General features: G+C 45.6%; 2 protein-coding genes across 5 annotated transcripts in view; one reads left to right on the top strand and one right to left on the bottom strand.

Moving 5' to 3' along the window:
• The window catches only part of FYCO1 (FYVE and coiled-coil domain autophagy adaptor 1), a 48,522-nt gene extending 36,453 nt beyond the window's left edge, over positions 1 to 12,069 (top strand). For all 4 annotated transcript variants that reach the window (XM_084282018.1, XM_084282019.1, XM_084282017.1 and 1 more), the window contains 4 exons: positions 4,828 to 4,923; positions 6,055 to 6,265; positions 8,235 to 8,344; positions 8,790 to 12,069. In XM_084282018.1, coding sequence (XP_084138144.1) covers positions 4,828 to 4,923; positions 6,055 to 6,265; positions 8,235 to 8,344; positions 8,790 to 8,865 — 493 coding nt within the window. In that variant the 3' untranslated portion in view covers positions 8,866 to 12,069. The remainder of the gene's footprint in view (positions 1 to 4,827; positions 4,924 to 6,054; positions 6,266 to 8,234; positions 8,345 to 8,789) is intronic.
• Positions 12,070 to 15,591: 3,522 nt separating this feature from the next.
• CCR9 (C-C motif chemokine receptor 9) lies at positions 15,592 to 17,692 on the bottom strand (the record flags this gene model as incomplete). Its single annotated transcript, XM_084281613.1, has 3 exons — positions 15,592 to 16,737; positions 17,086 to 17,146; positions 17,628 to 17,692. The coding sequence occupies 3 exons, from the start codon at positions 17,690 to 17,692 to the stop codon at positions 15,592 to 15,594; spliced, it is 1,272 nt and encodes a 423-aa protein (XP_084137739.1).
• Between the last annotated feature and the right edge of the window lie 1,708 nt (positions 17,693 to 19,400).

Below are 19,400 nucleotides of genomic sequence, written 5' to 3' on the forward strand. Positions count from 1 at the left end.
AGTTTGAATCTTTTAAATGCTAAAGCTGTATTTTTACTGTCTACCTATTTACCTGAAGTCGAGAAAATAGTCACTTACTAAACAGTGTCACATCTTGGCGATACGCAGCTGTCATATCTTGCAAAGGAAGTCAGAAACCAGCAGTTTGCTTTATTTATCAGCACTTAAATCTGTGTAGCTGTGTCACAGCTTTCGTAGCTGTTGACCAAAGCAACGTGATGTGAAGTTACTGCTTTGTTTTTGAGGCACATCCTTGAGTGATGCAACTGCAGGTATGGTAATATGAACGCACTGTGCTCTCAAGATCCAGTTCAAAATACCTGTGTTTCCATTTACCTGTGGCCTTTCTATTGAAATTACCAGAATCAAATGATGTATTTTTCAAAAAATATTTGCAGAATTAAAACTTAATCTGCATGTACCACTTTCCTGTTTTGACCACTTGTGTACTTTATGACAGCTATTGGAGAATACTAGGTTTTCCAATTTTTTCTAGGCTTTGTATTTTTTTCTGGAAAAAAAATATTCTAGTGCCATTTTTTTTTCTCTTTTATTTTTCCATCTGAGATGAGTAGAGCAGAGATGCACAGAAATACATTGTGTTGGTGGCCATCCCCAAGTGAGTCTTTGACCTCTAAGGCAGTCCTGTTCCTCATTAACGTTAATGCATGTGCTATATTTTCTTTCAGAGACAACAAAAAAGCTGTGAGGGCCTCCACATGTTTAAAAAGGAGATGGAAGGAGCCCACCCTATGCAAGGGTGACTCTTTTTCACTTGCAGGGGTAGAATTGACCTACAGCCTGGGGGTACAAGACCTGGGAGAGAAATAGTTGTGAGGAGGTCCTGGAGAGGGTGCAGAGAAGCAGAGGTGCCTGGGCGATGCCACTGGATGAGGTGATAACTCTGCTCTTGTTTGTCCCTTCTGTGATTAGGGACAGCTCTGTGCACTCCTTGTAACCAAGCTACATGCCTGGCCTCTGCCACAGCTCTGCATGAGCTGTATCTTTCATTTGACCTTTCCTGTGGTATTCTTTCCTAGATAAGAAGCCTGCACATGCCATAAAGCAAAACTCTGCATTGTATGCGACATTCCAGGTGGTTTCCTAGATGTGTTTCCAAGGTGCATTTATCAGCTGTACTTGCTTCCTTAGTGAGCCTCACTGCTCTTGGTAAACTTTGCAGACTCGTCTTCAGAAGCAGTGCGCAGTGTAGAAAAGTTATAGCCTTTGTCATGGACAAATTCTGCAAGAGAGGGAGGCAGTGTGCAGAAAAAACAGCCCATGAAGTCTGTCTTTGCAGCAGCCTGTACAGAGCTGGAGTGCTGTGGGGATTCAGCCCCGCAGAGCACTATGCTTGCACCTCTGCGTCCTTGGATGTGGTACCTGCAAATCTGGCCTAGCCCTACAGCGTCATTTACTGACAGAAGACCACTTGCAGAAGAAATGCATGACCCCATAATGCTCTTTAAAATTACATTGAATTCTCTCTCATGCTTTGGTACACGTAGTAGCAATTCCTGTGTCGGAGAAACAAATCTGCAGCAAGGTGCTAAATATTAACAAACTGTTCCTATCAAACAAGTGAACAAGAGGGTGCAACAGCTGCCTGTTTTTAGCAGATATTTTCAGATGCAGAATAGGATATGAGTATGACAAAGCTGTGGCTAAGCTATGTGGTGGCATATGTACCCTAAAATGAATGTCAGTGTCTGCCTTGAGAAAAGATGAAGTCCCACCGTGTTGTAGAGGGCCAGCAATAAGCCCTTTCTACCAACAAGGCCCATTTAAACTCCTGAAAACCGGAAGGTATTCAGAGCTACTGGAGAAGAGCTACTGAAGGGTCTCCCGTGGAGACCCTTCCCATTTCCATTGCCCTAATCCATAAGCAAGGTACCCTGGCATCATTCATCCATTTCCAGTAGCTTCAAATAAACTCTTTACCAGAGAAGACTACAGAATCAGCAGCTTTCAACTCTTTGTCATGAGATAGTAATGAAAAGAAACTCAGAGAGAGTTTATTTCAGCTTGCTCCCTTAACTGTAATTTGCCCTGTGTCCTCCTTGGTTTCACAAAATGTATTTCTGCAACGTATTTTTGGATGGCCTGTTCTAAGAAGCCCTCTCCAGCATGGGCTGTTGATACATAAACCTGCATATATACAGCTCTGTAAGATCAGATGACGTCCCTCAGTCTGCCTGCATGATGCCTACTCTAGTATGACTGAATTATTGCTGCAGCCTAGGAATTGTGGAAAACAGAGCTGAGCCAGCTGCGTGCTGCTGGGCTGGGCAGCAGCCCTGCTGAAAGGGCCTGGTGCTCCTGGGGGTTAGCAGTGTAAATCCAACCCAGCAGCAGCCTCTGCTGTCATCCTGCCTCGGTTTCCCTCTAATATCCTCTAAAGAACTGAGCGAGGAGAAAATTCAAAGGCATCTAGGAAAAAAAAAAAAAGTTCATTTTTGAGAGCAGGTAGCTCACCACTGAAATCAGCTAGGGTTACACACAGAGCTGGTTGTAATGTTGGTGACCTACACACGGTGCAGTGTTTAGGGTCTTGAGGGCTTGTCACTATTTCTGGTGCAGATTCTGATAATCATATTTGCTGCCTCCTGCTGGTGAAGGGGCTGGAAGGCACCCTGATAACCCCAACCTGTTATTTCGAAATCTGTTTTCTGAACTTCTGGCAAACGCTGCACTTGCCTGATGATTGAAAACGGGCTTCATCTCAGGGCCTTTGCCAAACCTCTTCTGTAACACAACACTAAAAGTATCTCGTGAGATTTTGCATGTTGTCACTTGATGCACAGAGACAGCCCTTTGTCCTGGCTGATGGTTTCCCTGGCTTGCTTTCTGTGCATGCACCAGTTGCCCCTGCTCTTACAGACAGAGCGTAACCAGTTTCAAGGCAAGGAAGGCATTTTTGTGTGTGTGTGTAAGGGTGTGTGTGTGTGTTTTTTGTTTGTTTGTTTTCATACAGAATGTAGCATAGTTAAATCCTGATTTTTTTTTATTATTTTTTTTTTTTTCTGAGAAATGGCTGGGACTTCCTAAGTACCAATGTGCAGGACATCCACCGCGGGATATCTTCAGTTCTGTCCACTCTTTTTCATCAGCTGTCTGCACGACACTTTCTCATCCTCAAGTACGTCAGGGTCAGCCCATGACTCCTCCGTCCTCCTTGCAACCATACGAACTCCTTCAGACCAGATACTCTCACGTACCCTGTTGTGAACTCAGCAAGCTCCGTGTCCTCTGTGCTTCATCCCAAATTGTGCCTCTCTTCCTGCTCTTTCCAAGGGCTGTCCATGCATTCTCCCTTCTGTTCCTCCACTGTATTCTTTCTCTTTTCCTTTCCCTTTGGTGGGCTGGAATGGAAGGTGGGTAGCTAATTTAGGGTGCCTGTGATGTGTCTGACCTGCTAGGTAGCAGCAGGCCCAGCTGGGCCAGACCATCCAGCCCAGGGACAGTGACCAACAGCACATGCCTGAGGGAAAGCATAACAGGACAAGCATGATTTTTTTTTCAAAACATCCTTCCAGCCTCTAGCAGTCTGTGCCTCAAGGATGCTGAATTGTTCTCTTGTTGTTGTGTTTTTAATATGCTTCAGTACTTCGTGCTTACCAGTCCGGCTTCGTTTTGTGTGGATTTCAACAGGTAGACCAGAGGTCTGTGTAGTGGTACATACTCGTAGTGCTCCCCAGGCTGCCACCTAGTGTAAAGAGGTCGTATAGGAAGAAATGGTCTCGACGAGGCCATTTAAATTGTGAGTTCTTCTGAAATCATGAATTTAAATCAGTTCTTCTCCCAGTCTGTCCTCATGTCTGGGAAATGCTAAACTCTGCGTTGGTTTTGAGAATTGGTCTACAGAATGTGTAACAATTCTGCCCTTGCCACATGATCAGACTTGACCGTTCAAAAGCATGTTTTATTAGGCTCCACTGGCTTTTGGAAGGTACCAAGTGTTTGGTTCCCTGTAGATAACAATCTTGGGCATTTTCTGGCAAAATGACAGCCTAATTGTCTCAGCTACCAACCTGCTAAGGTGCAGGAAACAAGTATCAGATAGAGAAGCTCTAACTTACTTACTGACTCTCAAAATTCATTCTTCTCTCCTGTTTACCTCTCTGCCCCAGCCGTGTAATTCATAGTCGGTGCTACTCCAGTGTGTACTCAGAGCAGGCACACTTTTTGAGGTAAGGAGTGGATGGGAGATTCTTCCATCTACTTCCTTCATTCCCTGGGACACATCGTGGTGGGTGGGAGGCATAAAACTTTGTCATCCTGCAGCAGCTTCTTTGGTGTATTTGAATCATCTAGTATTTTTTGTGTGAAAAGGAGATAATGATAGTGATTCTACAGTGAGAAGATATGTTTTGTGTACTGTTTGTCAGAATAAGGAACTAGATAAAATGCTGGTGAAACACCTCACAGGTTAAATCCAGGACAAATGTCATATCCCCGGGGAGGCTTCGTTTAAGAGAAGAGTCTGGATGGTGTTGTTTGTTTCTGTTCCCCATGAAGATTTACACCCATCAGGGAAGCTTTAAGACCTGTCAGCATCTCGACGGGGAGTATATCCTGAGACTGCTGAAGAGATGTTCTGGACGCATCTCTTCCTCTTAGCACATGAAAGCGGAATAGGAGCTGTTTTGCATTTTTGCACAGTGGTTAGCAGAACAGGGCTGTACTTCTGCCCGGGCAGTTTTGTCACTAGAGCATGCAAAATAAAATTCTAGAGTTTCTCATCAAGGCTATTAAAACATTTGTGCTTCAGGAAGACCTATGCATGCAGATAATATTTGACCACTTGATTATATTTTCTTGTCCTAGAAACAGCACGTGCAATTCTTCGACCTATGATGAATCAGAAGAGTGGCAAGTTGCTCAAGATGCTGAGATAAGCTTGTTGAAGTCAGGAGAAATCATGTAAGCAGAACAGTTTCATTACTACCAGGCTGAAAGGATAAAGTTCTGAACTCAGATATGAGCTATGTGAACATGTCCTGCAGACTCCTGGAAAAGCTGATTGTTTGTGTCCCACAGCAGAACGTGGTCTGAGGAGGGGCAGAGAGGATAGCCCAGCTATAGGGGAAAGCTTCCTCTCTGGCCAAAGTGCAACAGTTCTCATAATAAATGAGTTGTGATCCCTAACCACTGTGTATGAATGACTGGAAGCTTGAACTTAGTCTAAAACGGGAAATGATCATGGTGACTGTGTGGTATTTTCTGGCAAATCTGTTAGGTTTTGATAGCTGCTAATAAACACATCACGGTACTGTGATTTACTGTGAGCTCGTTGCTTGGGAAGCAGTTTATTTTGCCTGAAGAGTGATGTGTTAGATCAGTTTTAGTTAGTATAAAGTAGGTGAGATCCTCAGCTCTTAGAAATCACTGCTTTCCTTTGAAAAAGACAAGCAGTGTTCTGCTGTTTAAGGTCCTCACTGCAGTCTGAATGAGGTAAGAATGAGGTAGGCTAATAAAATGCCTCAGGAGTCAAGGTCATCCAAGTGCTGAGAACCTCCTTTTTCATTGGAGGTATGTTGAATCAGCTTTTATGCAGCTTGTTTGGATAAACCAGACCAAGCTGTAGCAATAAGTGCTCCAGAGGATCTAGACAAATCTGCTGTTCACATTCCATCCGTCTTTCCCCTCTGCACTCCTGATCCCTGTTTCCTGTACAAATGATTTCTAGAGAGGGAGTAAAGTAGGTTACTGAAATTCATTTAAACTTTTGTGTAAAAAGAACAGTAGAGGGCAGCAGACTCTTTAAAAATCATGAAAGTGCTAAAAAGCTTCATTCCAAGCACAATTTTTTTCTAGTTGAAATGAAATAAGTAAGTGACAAATACCCACAATTGCCAGAGCAGTGAAAGTGTTTGATATCAGTCATCTTCTCTGTGCTTTCATCTGGGGCTGAATTTTCCCACATCCTATGGACCTGTCCCAAAGTTGCTGTGGAGTCTGCCTCAAATAGATAGAAAACAGAATAATGATTATTGTTTTTGTCACAATATCAGATTCAATCTCTTCAAATTATTGTATCTTTCTCCATCACAGGATCAAGCTGCCCCTTACAGTGGAGGAGATCTTGAATTTTGGGGAAGGCAACAGAGAGCTGTTCATTAAATCTAGCACTTACAGTATCATTCCCATCACCGTTACAGAGATGGGGCTAACAATAAGCTGGGTATTTTCTTCAGACCCTAAAAGCATCTCCTTCAGCGTTGTCTACCAAGAATCAGAAGACACACCACTGGATCAGTGCAAAGTAAGACCTTTATTTCCTAGTGGGATTTTTTTTTCCTTACTACCTTAGGAACTGCAGTACACTTCAATAGGCTGCCCAGAGAAATCAGCCAGTACAGCCAGTAGGTCTCCATAGTAGTGCCAGTTGCTGTGGATTTCACTGGCAGAATAAAAGACATTTATGCAGCATGAGCCAATTCACTCCAGGGTAACTAACTCCAGGTAAAATGTATGTTTTCTTCATCTGAAAGTCTTAAGATTTCATGTTGGTTCTGTCTTAATATATCTATTTAACATAACTTTGGGTAGCACAGGGTTGTTCTTGATGTGCATCAGCTGCTGTTCTGAGATGAAAACCTCTATCTCTGCTAGGGGCTTATAGCAAGATAGATGGTTATACACACTTTTGCTGTAAATTTAGCTAAACAGTTAAGATTTGCTGAGAAAGCTTATCTTACAGAATCATAGAATCATAGAATGGTTTGGGTTGGAAGGGACTTTAAACACCATCTCATTCCAACCCCCTTGCCATAGACAGGGACACCTCCCACTAGACCAGGATGCCCAAAGCCCCATCCAGCCTGGCCTTGGACACCTCCAGGGATGGGGCATCCACAGCTTCGCTGGGCAGCCTGTGCCAGTGCCTCACCACACTCAGAGTAAATAATTTCTTCTGAATATCTAATCTAAGTCAACCCTTTTTTAGCTTAAAGCCATTACCCCTTGTCCTCTAATCACACTCTCTGATAAAGAGCCCCTCTCCAACTTTCCTGTAGTTCCCCTTTAGGTACAGGAAGGCCACTATAAGGTCTCCCCAGAGCCTTCTCTTCTCCAGGCCAAACAACCCCAACTCCCTCAGCCTGTCTTCATAGGAGAGGTGCTCCAGCCCTCTGAGAACCTTTCTGCCCCCCTGGACTCACTCCAGCACCTCCATGTCCTTCTTATGGTGGGGGCCCCAACCAACATCCCTAGGTCCTTCCCCTCATGGCTGTTCTCAATCCATTCTCCGCCCAGCCTCTATTTGAGTTTGGGATTGCCCTGGCCCAGATGCAGGACCTTGCACTTGGCCTTGTTGAACCTCATGAGGCTCACACAGGGCCACCTCTCAAGCCTGTCCAGGTCCCTCTGGATGGCAGCCCATCCCTCCAGCGTGTCGACCGCACTACATAGCTTGGTGTCATCAGCAGACTTGCTGAGGGTGCACTCAATCTCACTGTCCATGTCACCAACAAAGACATTAAATAGTGCTGGTCCCAGTACTGACCCCTGAGGAACACCACTCATCACTGGTCTCTACCTGGACTTCGAGCTGTTGACCTCAACTCTTTCAGTGCAACCATCCAGCCAATTCCTTACCCACCAAGTGGTCCATCCATCAAATCCACGTCTCTCCAATTTAGAGACAAGAATGTCATGGGGGGCAGTGTCAAATGCTTTGCACAAGTCCAGGCAGATGATGTCAGCTGCTCTTCCCTTACCCACCAGTGCTGTAACCCTGTCACAGAAGGCCACCAGATGTGTCAGGCACAGTCTGCCCTCAGTGAAGCCAGGTTGGCTATCACCTGTCACCGTCCTTGTTTCCCATGTGCTTTAGCATAATTTCCAGCAGGATCTGCTCCATCACCCTTAAAATACAGGGAGTATAAAAGCATATACCAAGAGGCATGAAGTAGCTAATTCTTGGATATGTTTGTATAGATTTAATGTAGCACTGATGGTGTTAGTAATCTTGCTTTGTTTAAAAAATGCAAAAAGATGAGCACTTGAATCTCTCTAAAGCTGAGATTTATAGCCATAAGTTCATGCTGGAAAGAGGATGTCAAAGGCAAGCAGATGTCACTCTCTGAGATTTTACTTTGGGTGAATTTTGAATGCTAATCAGTGAAAATAAATAGTTTTGCAGGCTTATATGCACTTTAGGGGTTTCTGAAGGTAAATGTCACTTAATAGGTCAAATAGCAAGTTTCAGTTTGATTTGTATTGAATTCCAGGTTCTTATTCCAATGACCCGCTGCAATTCTCATAAGGAAACTATCAGAGGACAGGTGAAAGTTCGAAACTCTGGAATCTACACACTGATATTTGACAACACATTCTCCAGGTGGGTCCCACGTGAGTGTAAAAGGTGAAATAATCATGGTTTTACAGTCTGTGGAGCTGTTCAGATGTGCCATTCTTGTGATGTTTGGAAGTAGGTGTGGGAAATTGCTCCCTGCTTACCAAGTATCTTCAATCTCAGTTTTGGTTCTTGTTATTCTTTGTTTGTTTTTTTTCTCATCCCATAGCAGAATTCCACTCTTTTATTTTGACCTCCGAGAGGGTAAATGGAAGTAAGCAAGTCATTTGGGGTTCTTTCCAAGGTAGTTTAGTCAGGATCTTATTAACAAGAGACCTGACAGCCCATGTGCAGACAGACTTGGTTTTGACACCAGTCTTTTTTTTTTTTTGCATAAGTATGAACTGCAAGATTGAATAAACTTTTAAGACTTTCTGTCTAGTTGCCTTCAGCTAACGTGATCATCTTCCTTTCTTTTGTTTCTTGACAGATTTATCTCAAAAAGAGTGTTTTATCACTTGACTGTTGAGCGACCTGTCATCTATGATGGAAGTGATTTTCCATAGCCTTGAATATACTGTGTTATTTTTAACTACATTTTTAAGAAAAGCTATTATTTATGTATATGTAAGCATTATGATGACCACTGTTTGAAGATTTTGAAACTATGCAATAGGTATAATGCACTTAGAGAGCATGTATACATTAGAAGAACAAAGCCTTTTTAGGAACACTAATGGTTCTGTACTGTGTACAGATTGCTCAAAAGCCATGTTGTTTGATTTAACAGGTCAAATAATGTTCCAACCATATTATTATTTTTTTCCGTGGGGAGAAAAATAAGTGTGGAGGTGTCTAAATGCAAACTGAAATTCTCTACTGAAAATTGAATGACTTTTCTTCCAAAAATATCCTTCAAAAGGAAATTTAAAGAAAAAAGTGTATTTTTGTTCACCTCTTCACTGAGGAGTAAACATAACCATTTCTGTTCTGCTCTACTGCTCTTACAGTCAGAGCAGCAACTATGCAATACTCCAGTCTTCACAGGCATATACTGTAATCCATCTAGAATTTTTTATCTTTTTCAATTTTTATAAACAGCAAATGTAGAGGTTTTTTACATATTGGACTAAGATTTGGTAAGTCTTAACTGGCTTTTATAAATGCTCTGGTATTGCATACCAGTTACAAAGCAATGAAACACGAAGCAGCAATTCCTTTCACTTTTGCTCACCATACTCTGTAAGTTGTTCCACTGAAATAAGCTCTTACGGTGAGTACCAGTGGCAGAATCAGGGGTACAATTTGTAGAATAAAGTACTGCTCACTGTGTGACACTAGAAAGAGGAGCATTCCTTTTTCCTGCTTTGGCACCTTAGTCTATCACGTTCACGTGAAAGCACAGTCTCTGAGGAGGCCAGCGCTGCCTCTCTCTAGACTGAGTGGAAGGTAGCAATAATGGTTGAATCAGTCTCAGAAGGTCCATCTGAAAGCGAATGCACATCCAGCCCTAATGAGCTCTCTGTGGGGAATCTGATTCTACAAGAATAGAGTGGTTGTTTGAAAATAGAGATCCACCATACAAGTGTTTGACATTTACACTGCAAAAAAAATTTACACTGCAGCTAAGGTAGAGGGAAATTTCTGATCACAGAAAAGAAAACATTACTGCTGATGAAGGTTGCTAATCATTCATCCCAGTTGTTAGTAATGCATAAATACTTTGATCTTTGGTCAAAATACTTTGATCAAAAGACTGTGAAAGAATGACTGCCCTTTATGGGCCACCTAGATTTTAGGTTGCACACACAGGGCTTTCTGAGAAGGAATTGCAGTCTGGGTGGTGCCAAGCCAAAGTCAGAGGGCCTTCAGCTAGGCTGCTGGCTCATGGCAAGCTTTCTCTTCAGATGCCTCTTCCCAGTACGGGAGATGTGCTGTGCTGGGCAGAGGGGTCAGTGAAAGGTGCAAGCTGTCTTCCTCCTCCTCCTGAGCTAACGGGTTACAGCGCGGTTAGATCCGTTCCTGGCTGTCTGCACAAAGAAGAGATGGACAAGAGACTGAAACAGGCAATAAACAACGCACTGATCCCTTCATGAGTTATGGCAGATTTCAGCATCGAAGCTGTGTTTTATATTTAATGAGGCAAGAAGAAATTATTTATTGCTTAAAAATGGAATACTGTGTACCATATGCTATGCAATTTTCACAGGGCTGTTACTGAAGTCTGCTGCAGTTTTCCTTTAAGCTTTTAGGTTTGATTTTTAAAAGTGTTTTGCTGTTGTATTACTTAGAATACTAATCTTAATAGGGTATCTTTATTAAAATGCCAAATGTAAGTTAAAGGGACACTGTCAAATGTCTTAGGCCAAAATATATATCTCTGCTCAGAAGTATTTCTTATCTCTATTCAGAATTATTTGACAGGCTTGCCTCTGGATTTCCTCTGCATCCTAGCTCTTAATATTTTTTCATCAGGTGGCAAATATTCTTAAGCCAATGTTTATGTAATTCTTAAAGTCTATGGCTCCATCTAGTAAGCCAGATTTTCCTCTGCAAGTTTTCCATGTACACAGTCCTGAGGCTTGCTGAAACTTGTGTTTGGTAGGCAGGAAATAAAAACACTGGATTATGTTTATTTAGCATTTGAGTCCTTACAGTACCGTAGCTGCCTCATGAGAGTAGTTTTATGGCTTTTTTACTCTGAAAGAGGACTAGGAGGGGGAGCCAGGACCTGTGGTTTGTAGATGAAAAGAAAATGTTTGCTTTTAACAGGGGAGAGTATTTAAGCAGAAGTTTCAATAGAGGAAATACTCAAACGGTAAGGTGCAACAAGCAGACAAGATTGCAGCTGTCTGAAGGAACTGTTCAAGAGCAGGAAACCCACTGTGTCATCTAGATGAGAGACTTCCACCTCAGAGGCTGTGCAGAGAAGACAGTAAAGAACCTGTCTTCACTACCAAGCTTTTGTTTGATTGTCCCAGAAACCTGATGGAGGACTTGTCAGAAGTGTAGGTTTGTGCAAGAGGTTCAGTCAAGGTCTTTATATCCCTATTCACAAAGAACCTGTTCGTGTGAGGTACGCCTTTGACACTAATAAATCTTTATACCCACAGATATTCAGGTGTTTTGTTGAAGTTGGCCTTTAATTAATAGATCATCCCCAGCAATGCAATTAAGGGAAAAGAAAGTTTTAAAATCAATCACAAAATTGATTTAAGGGGATGTCACACCCACAGGAGAGAGAGTGTATGTTGTGGTCAGCTTAAACAATTGGGCATTTTTCCTGTGTACTGGAGCAGTGAAGGATAATATTATTTTTTTTGTTGTTATGCAGAGGTTTGTGCAGAGGAAAGAATATAGTTGCTTTAAGAAAATGACAATGTTCCTTTACTCACCATTATTCAGTGTTGCTGTATGAAAAATCACTGAGATATATTGCACAAGGTTGTACCACAGTACAAAGCAGCAAAGCTACAAAAGCCTGACTTTGCTTCTTTTTTAAAATCGGAATTGCACTATAGTTTTAATTATGCTCAATCACTTATATTGTAGCTCGTTCAGAAACATCTTTTAATCTTAGCTGCCAAAGAATTGCAAACCCGTTCACATCAAATTTCATGTTCCACATGGAGGAAAAAAGATGTATGTATACCACAGTCTGTGCAGTCACGGAGATGTAGACGGTTGTGTATTGGACTGTTTCCTGATGCTTTTTTTCCTTTTATAACCTCAGGAATTAAAAAAAATAAAAACATATATCATTGAGTGTATGCCCCTTTTGTGCCATGTAGAGATAGCTTTGTCTGGAAGATAAATCAGGTAGATTGTATGACCTACTTCTAGGCTAGAAAAATGTTAGAAAACAAGCCTCTGTGTGTCTGGTTTATGTTGCATGGCTGTGGGAGGAAAAGAAATGCTGTGTGAGTCAGAGGTGCTCTTCACATGTCACCTCTGCTCCCTGTCTTGAAGGAGGTGGGGAAAAAAAAATCTGTTTGCATCCGTAGACCCAGACCCACAATGTGTTAAGCACGTAGGCTAACCCGACCTGCGGGGGCCATCTGAATGCGGTCAGGAGCACACCAGGCCTGTCACGATCACTCATCGCAGCTTTCTTCAGGTGCTGCTTATTTCTGTGTCCTCACGGGAGTTTTCTGCTGGGGGAGAGAGGCCGCGCCGCTTCCCGTCCCTGCGCTCCAGCAGGAGCAGCAGCCCCGAGCACCACGCTCAGAGGCTGCCCTACGATCAAGTCTCGGTGACGCCTAGCCTGGAGCAGGAGAGAGCTGCAAAAGTGAAGTTTGCACTACCAAATGTACGTGGGAGTGCATCGCACCTCGCTGTGCAGCTCTGCAAGGAAGGCTGTGGCTGCTGAAAGTCTGGGAAAGCCTCCAATGACCAACTTTTAGCCATACAGAACGACTTCCTTGGTGCTAGGGCCAAGACGCTCCCAGCCCTAATGCTGTCTTACATGGGTTTTAACTTGCCTGTGCCCCAAATACTGGGCTTGGCATGCCCAGCACGACAATCTGCTGTGTGGACCTTGTGAAAACACGTGGCTGCCACAAGACGACGATACTAGTCCTTCAAGTGTCGCCCTGTAGCCCATACACAAGGTTTGGAAATTCCACTCGCTGCGCCTTGGTGGTGGCTGCAGCGCCCACCGCCCTCCTTTCTGCAGCTTTTCGGCTCTCTGGAAGAGGCGTTCCAGTAAAGCCTGTCCGTGTGTCTGGCGGCTTTGTCTGCAGAAAGTGAAAGTCTCTCACGGCTGTCCTGTCGCTTCCTCTCCCCGCACCGCAGCCGGGCTGGCGCGCCGCGCCGTGCAGCTCCCGCTGCGTGAAGCTGCAGCCTGACCTCGTGCTGCAAGAGCATGGAGGAACTTGGAAAACACCTCAAAAAGCGGTCAAAAACACTCGAACCCATCTCCAGGGACCCTGGTGGATGGAGTGTGTCATGTCTTGTTCCAGGAGCAGAGGATGCACAGCACAGACCATGGGGTGAAAATGTGAGGATGGGGCCACACGGCAAAATTTTGGGGTCTGGCTGCGGGGTGGGGAGAGGGGACACAAGGCAGGGAGGAGGTCCCTGAGGAGCAGCCACCTCTGCACCGAGCCCCGGCAGGAGCAGCCTGACTCAGAGCAGGACGCAACGTGACCGGGGGATGACCCGGCGGCCCCGAGCCCGCTGAAAGTTCACCGCCGTGTCAGCAGCCTCAGCAGTTTCACTCGCCGACCGAGCATGAGAATTTCCCACCACGCTTCTGCCGAGCGAAGGCGCAGCTTCTACCTGCACGTCGAAGCGCAGCTCCCCCAGGAGCCCCTGCCTCATCGCCACCCCGCAGCTCGAGGCCGCCGGGTGTTGGGTTTGCACGCCTGCTTTTTGGGAGGACGGCAGTTCAGAAGGTATTTGGGAGCGGGGTAAGTCGCCTTGCTTGAATAATGGCTATAGAGAGGAGTGCCAGGAGAGGGGTGATTTCCCAGGTCCTCCTTTCCACCCTATGGATGGGCAAGCTCAGGAGAGATTTTTGTAGGTGATCTGCTGTGTGTATCTGAGGTTTTTAAAAATCTGGGGGGGAAAAAATGGCTTAAAAGACTTAATGTGAGTGCCGAGGCAATTAATCCGTACAAAAGAGGAGGTTTGGGAGCAGCTCCCTGCTTGACATGGCAGCCAGGGCTGTCACCCTCGCCTGTCGGGGCAGCGAGGAGCCCCTGGGTCAGAGCATGGATGCCCCAAGCCATCGCACCCCCATTTTGTGTGTGGAGACGGGCACGTCATTGTACTTCAGTGTGCGTTGTGCCTCTGGTTTTAGGCTTTCCAAACTTACTGGGAATTAAAAACATGGGGGAGGCTTTTTGCTCCTTCTCAAATGGGGATGGAAACAGGTTGTGTGTATGGGTGAGAAACTGGTATGGGATCGTAGGCAAAGACACCACCCGTTCACCCCCTCAGTGTATGTGATGGCGCCTTTGTTGAAGGGAATTTCAGCTGCTACTTGACTTGAGCTCGACATAGATCGCAAAAATACCAAACACATATAATAAAAAAATGCATGCGTCTTTCACCATTTCCTTCCCAAAGGGGAAAAAAAAATAATAATATGAGACTAGAACCCTGTCTGCCCAGATTTAATGTGTTAGCTAGGAAAGTAGTGCCAGACCTTGCAGGAAACTGGTGTTCACCAAGACGCTTTAATGATTAATACACAATGCAAACAATTTCTCCTTGAAGAAAATAGTCACCAAATGCTGAAGCAGATTAAAATTGATTATTTAAAAGGAAGTCTCCTGAGGATTAAAATAAGTAATTAATGCTCAGGGGTGCCAGGGATGGGAATTGTGATGGCAAGCAGGGCACCTGCATCCTTATGGTGCCATCCTCAGCTCATCCAAAATCCGAACCTCTGCCTCCACCAGCCCAAAGAACAGTGTCTCAACCAAAATGTCATTAACAGTAGCTTTGAAACTTAACAACTCTGTCTTACTGGTCTTGGGTTAAATGCCTTTTGTCACCCTAGCAAAGGTACCAGCTCATAACGGGCAGGCTGTTGAATCATGGGCTTGGGGTTTGGCTGCTAGTAATTTTTTTCTCAGGGACAGAAAACTCAATATATCCAGTGGCCTTAAATTTTTATTGCGAGTCGTGGCTTGCCAATACAGAGAAATACAAGCTGCAGCAAATAAATTGAGCCTACTTTCACCGTAAATCAAAGAGCTAAAATACAGGGGGATTTAATTCTGTAATGAGCACGGAGGATCAGCTTTCCTTTGCAACAAGAACCGCCAGTCCCACGGAGCAGAATTGTGTCCGCGAGCACAGGGAGCAGCCTCCACATGCCGAAATCAAGCAATGGCTGACAAACGAGTTGATGTGGAGCTGGTCTTCAGTGAGGGCTCAGCTCCCTCCTGCCACTCGCCATGGCTGGGAAGAAGGCTCGTCCTGCTCCAGCCGGGCTGGTGGTTCCCTGAGGGGCTTGCTATTTCGGGCTGTGGTTGGAGCCACAGGTGGGCTGGGTGCCTCGAGCTGTCTCAAAGGTAGCTCTGATCCTCTGTCAGCTCTGCTCGCAGCACGTCCGGCTCCATTTTGCTGCATGGCGTTGAAGGTTTCACTTCCCTGCGCGGTGAGGCCTGGTCTGGCCGGGCATGGCATGGAGGAGGTGCATGAGGAGCCCTTGGTGGCCTTGCTGCCGCTGGCACCAGCTCGCATGGACCTAGGAGGTCCAGCCCTCCGCCGAGGCAGTCTTTGGGGTGCAGGAACAGTGTCCGAAAGGCCGTGCTTGGTACCCCTCGGGCGGTACTGGCTTAGACGAAGACTTGGCATGAGGCAGGAACAATGGAGGAGGTCAAATGGGTGCTGAGGGTGAGCGAGCTCCTCACCCGCCGCCGCCCCAGCATGGCGAAGGACCAGTTGGAGCTGTGCTCCTGGCTGTCGCACACAGAGGAGCACTGCTCCTGGCCCCTGGGCCTCCGCACGAGCCGGGCCAGCGCCGTCCTGAAGCGCTCACCGGCGAAGACGTAGAGGAAGGGGTTGAGGCAGCTGTGGAGGAAGGCGATGCTCTGGGTGACCTGCAGGCCAATGTCCAGCCCGTTGGTGGCCCAGCAGCTGTACACCACCCCGGTATATGTGTTGATGGTCTTGACCAGCAAAACGATGTTGTATGGGAACTGAGAGAGGAGAAAGGCGGTGATGATCATGGTGATGATCTTCAGCGACTTCTGCTTTTGGCATCTTTTAGCTTGGAGGAGGGTGTTGATGATCAGGGTGTAGCAAATAACCATGACCAGGAGTGGGAGGAAGAAGCCTATCGTGACTTTCAGAGCCAGGACAGTGACCCTGAAGACCATGCTGACGTTTGGCGGGTACATCATTTTGCACACAGCCATGTCGCCGACTTGCTTGCTTTGGCTGTACATGATCTCAGGGATGCACAGGCCGATGGACGTCAGCCAGACGGCCAAGCACACGAGTTTGTTGTGCAGGAGCCGCCTCCGCTTGGACGTTTTAGCTTTCGTTGCCTGGACGATGGTGATGTACCTGTCAAAACTGATGCAGGTTAGGAACAGGATGCAGCCGTAGAAGTTGATCTTGTACATGCTGTTGACGACTTTGCACAAGAAATTCCTGAAGACCCAGCCGTCGGAGGCAGCCTTGGCCCAGAAAGGGAGAGTAGAAAGGAGGAGCAGATCTGCGACGGCCAGATGCAGCAGGTAGCGGTCCATCATGCTCCTCCTGAAGCGGTATTTGCAGTAGATGAGAACGACCAAGGCGTTTCCCACTGTGCCCACAGAGAAGATGAGCCAGAAAAATACAGGCAGGAAGGCTCGAGCAAACTGCCAGACCTGCCTCCTGTCACACATGAGCTCCGTATCATTGGCGGGGTTCCCATAGAGGGACATCACCGTGCTGTTCCTGTAGTAATCCAGGCTGGTCTTGCTAGGTTGGGTGACCTGTGGTGGGACACCAGGTAAATTCACGCTGAGGTGGCCCAGTAAAGTATAAATTTGCCCCTCTCCACCAGATGTAGCTTAAGATCCCCAACATCTCCCATTTTAGGGGGGAAAGCACAAAGGCTGCCAGCAAAACACAGTGGGTTTCAGATGGGTTGACATGCGCCCGCACCCAAGAGACGCTTCAAATACGTAACAAAATGCAAAATCCCAAGCTTGCAAAGAGGTACGGAAAATAGCTCTGTATTACTGCTATGGTGGGGCAGCACAGTTGGCTTTTGGGAGCAGAAAACTGATGTTGGGGGAAGGAAAAACCAAGATTGCACAGCAACGTCAGTGTGTACTCACTGTGCTTGCAAGGGCCATCTTCAGCCAAATCTCAGCTCGGTCTTGAAGGAGGCACCACAATCTGGGGAGGAAAGATAGGGGCAAAATAACTGATTTGAAACAGAACCGTGGATTTTTTATCTCAATTATTTTGTTTTTATAAAAAACTCTTTGGGACTTATGGTTAGTTTTCTGACAACGCTTTGTAACCCTTTGAAATGAGTCTGGACAGGAGATGAGCAAACCAAGCAGAAATTGATGTCACTGGTTTGAATTACTGAGATGTTTCCATTTTGCTAATAGACAGGCAGAAAAGATCCTTAATGCAGTAGAAATTACATTTAGGCTAAATTAGGGCTTCGGCTCCTCTCTGCCGCTGTGCTGATTGCATCCTTTGACTTACTAGAGTCACTGAGATTTCATTTTTAATAAGATGTAGAGTCCCCAGTGCACACATTAAAAAAGAAAGTCATCTGAAAGCACCATAACTCCCAAAAGCTGCATGAGAAAAAAGCAACTTGTCTCTCTCAAACTGCCTAACAACAACTAACAAGGAAAAGTACCTGCCTTCAGGGGCAGCTTGCAGTGTTAAAATATTTGCATCCTCTGCAGTGACCGATAACGGCATCCCCTGCACTCTGCCTGCAGCAACTCTTATCTGCAAGCTGCAGCGCGATGTCAGGCCCTGTACAACAGCTCATTATGCCCCCGTAACAAAGAACCTGTCTAGAAATTTTATTTATTATTTTTTTTTTGTGCAGCAGATTGCTTTGTGTTGGAGCCAGGCTGCCTCCACAAAAAGCAGAGCCCAGTCACGCAGCCGCCACCGAGCCCTGATTTTTCCAGGGGGGAAACAGTGCTCACTTTTGTGTGTTTTCCATTTGGTTTCTCCCATGTGCCTGCTTAAAGCACCTGTGTTAACTGCAGCAAGCTGCAAGCAGCTTCTCTTAGGGACATTAAGTGGGTTTTTGGGCTGCTCCCTGGTCCAAATTGCCCCTCGTGTCTTTGCGCACTCTTGGGAGGGGCTGTTTGCAGCAAATGTTTGCAGGGTTTCGTAATTTGGTCCAACAAATGTAAAGCAGTCATTTTCGTCTATTGAAAAATGATTGTGTTCAGAAAGCAACAATTGAGATCCAAACCTTCCATTTTTTTGTCTCCGTGGAGCAACTTTAATGAATACAAATGATCTAGGAGTGAGGTTTGCAGCATGAGTTCTTGGCAATAACAGAACATTAATCTCAGCGCGGAGCACTTGCTCAAAATAAACTGAAGAAATAAAAATAGGCATAACCATGTGCTCAGAGCTTTTTTACATCTTCTATCAAGACCTACACATAGAATTATGTTTGTCCCTGGAGGGTCAAATAGAGACATAAATTTAGTACCTGACTTATCAAAACACTGCCTGTGCCCTGTACATAGCGGCTGAATTTCTGATGCGCAAAACTCAAAATAGTTTTTACTTATCCTCCTTTCGAAGCAGACAACCAGGGAAAGTAAAAATATGTAAGCAGACCGAAAGAAACCATCTGTATAGCACCTATACAGAAATACGAAGACAAAGAAATTAAGACCAGCTTTAGCCACGGATATATGAACGATGCTGGGCAGTGCTGCACTAACAGGTGGGATGGCAAAGCCTCTGGTGGCAGCAGCCCCACAAGGGTCTTTTCCCCATCCCCATCCCCTTGTAACACTTGGGCTCATCACGGTAATGCAGATGCAGCCAAAAACTGATCTGGCTTTGTACTGTCCAAGCAGCAGAGCATCACAAAGTCAGCCCCGCAGCAGAGAGCACAGCGTGCTAACCACAGCGGTGGCCTCACGCTGGGGTATTGTTGTCGCTGCACTTGCTATGCATTGTATTAATAATAGCAATAATTCGGTTTTAGGTATAACGAGCTTTCAGATGCTCTAGCGAGCACTTGATTTTCTCCTGCATGCTGCAAGTTGGCAGCCAGCAGGCTGCCCCTCGAGACAAGCAGGGGCAGCCCAGTAACCAGAATTCGAGACCCCTTTCCACCTATTTTTGGGGGAAAAACACGGCTCAAGGCATCTCTGCACAGCTCATCCTTCCCAGCAGCACCAGACCTGGCGGGCCCCACCTGCTGCAGGTCGCCTGCTCAAAAATCCCGTGGCACGTCCAGACCAGCCATCGAGACAGAGCTACTTGGTTGGGGAAATTGTGGGAGCTCTGCGTACCCCCAGGACGATGCAAAATAACTGTGATGCCTCCTGTCAGTCTCCAGACCTACCTTGTGTTGCAACAGAAAAAAAAAAATGATCCAAAGTGGGTGAGGTCGACAGCGAACTTTCCCAAAACCAAAAGGGCAATT

Source organism: Netta rufina (assembly GCF_964035555.1).
Source record: "Netta rufina genome assembly, chromosome: 2".
Classification (NCBI taxonomy): Eukaryota; Metazoa; Chordata; class Aves; order Anseriformes; family Anatidae; genus Netta; species Netta rufina.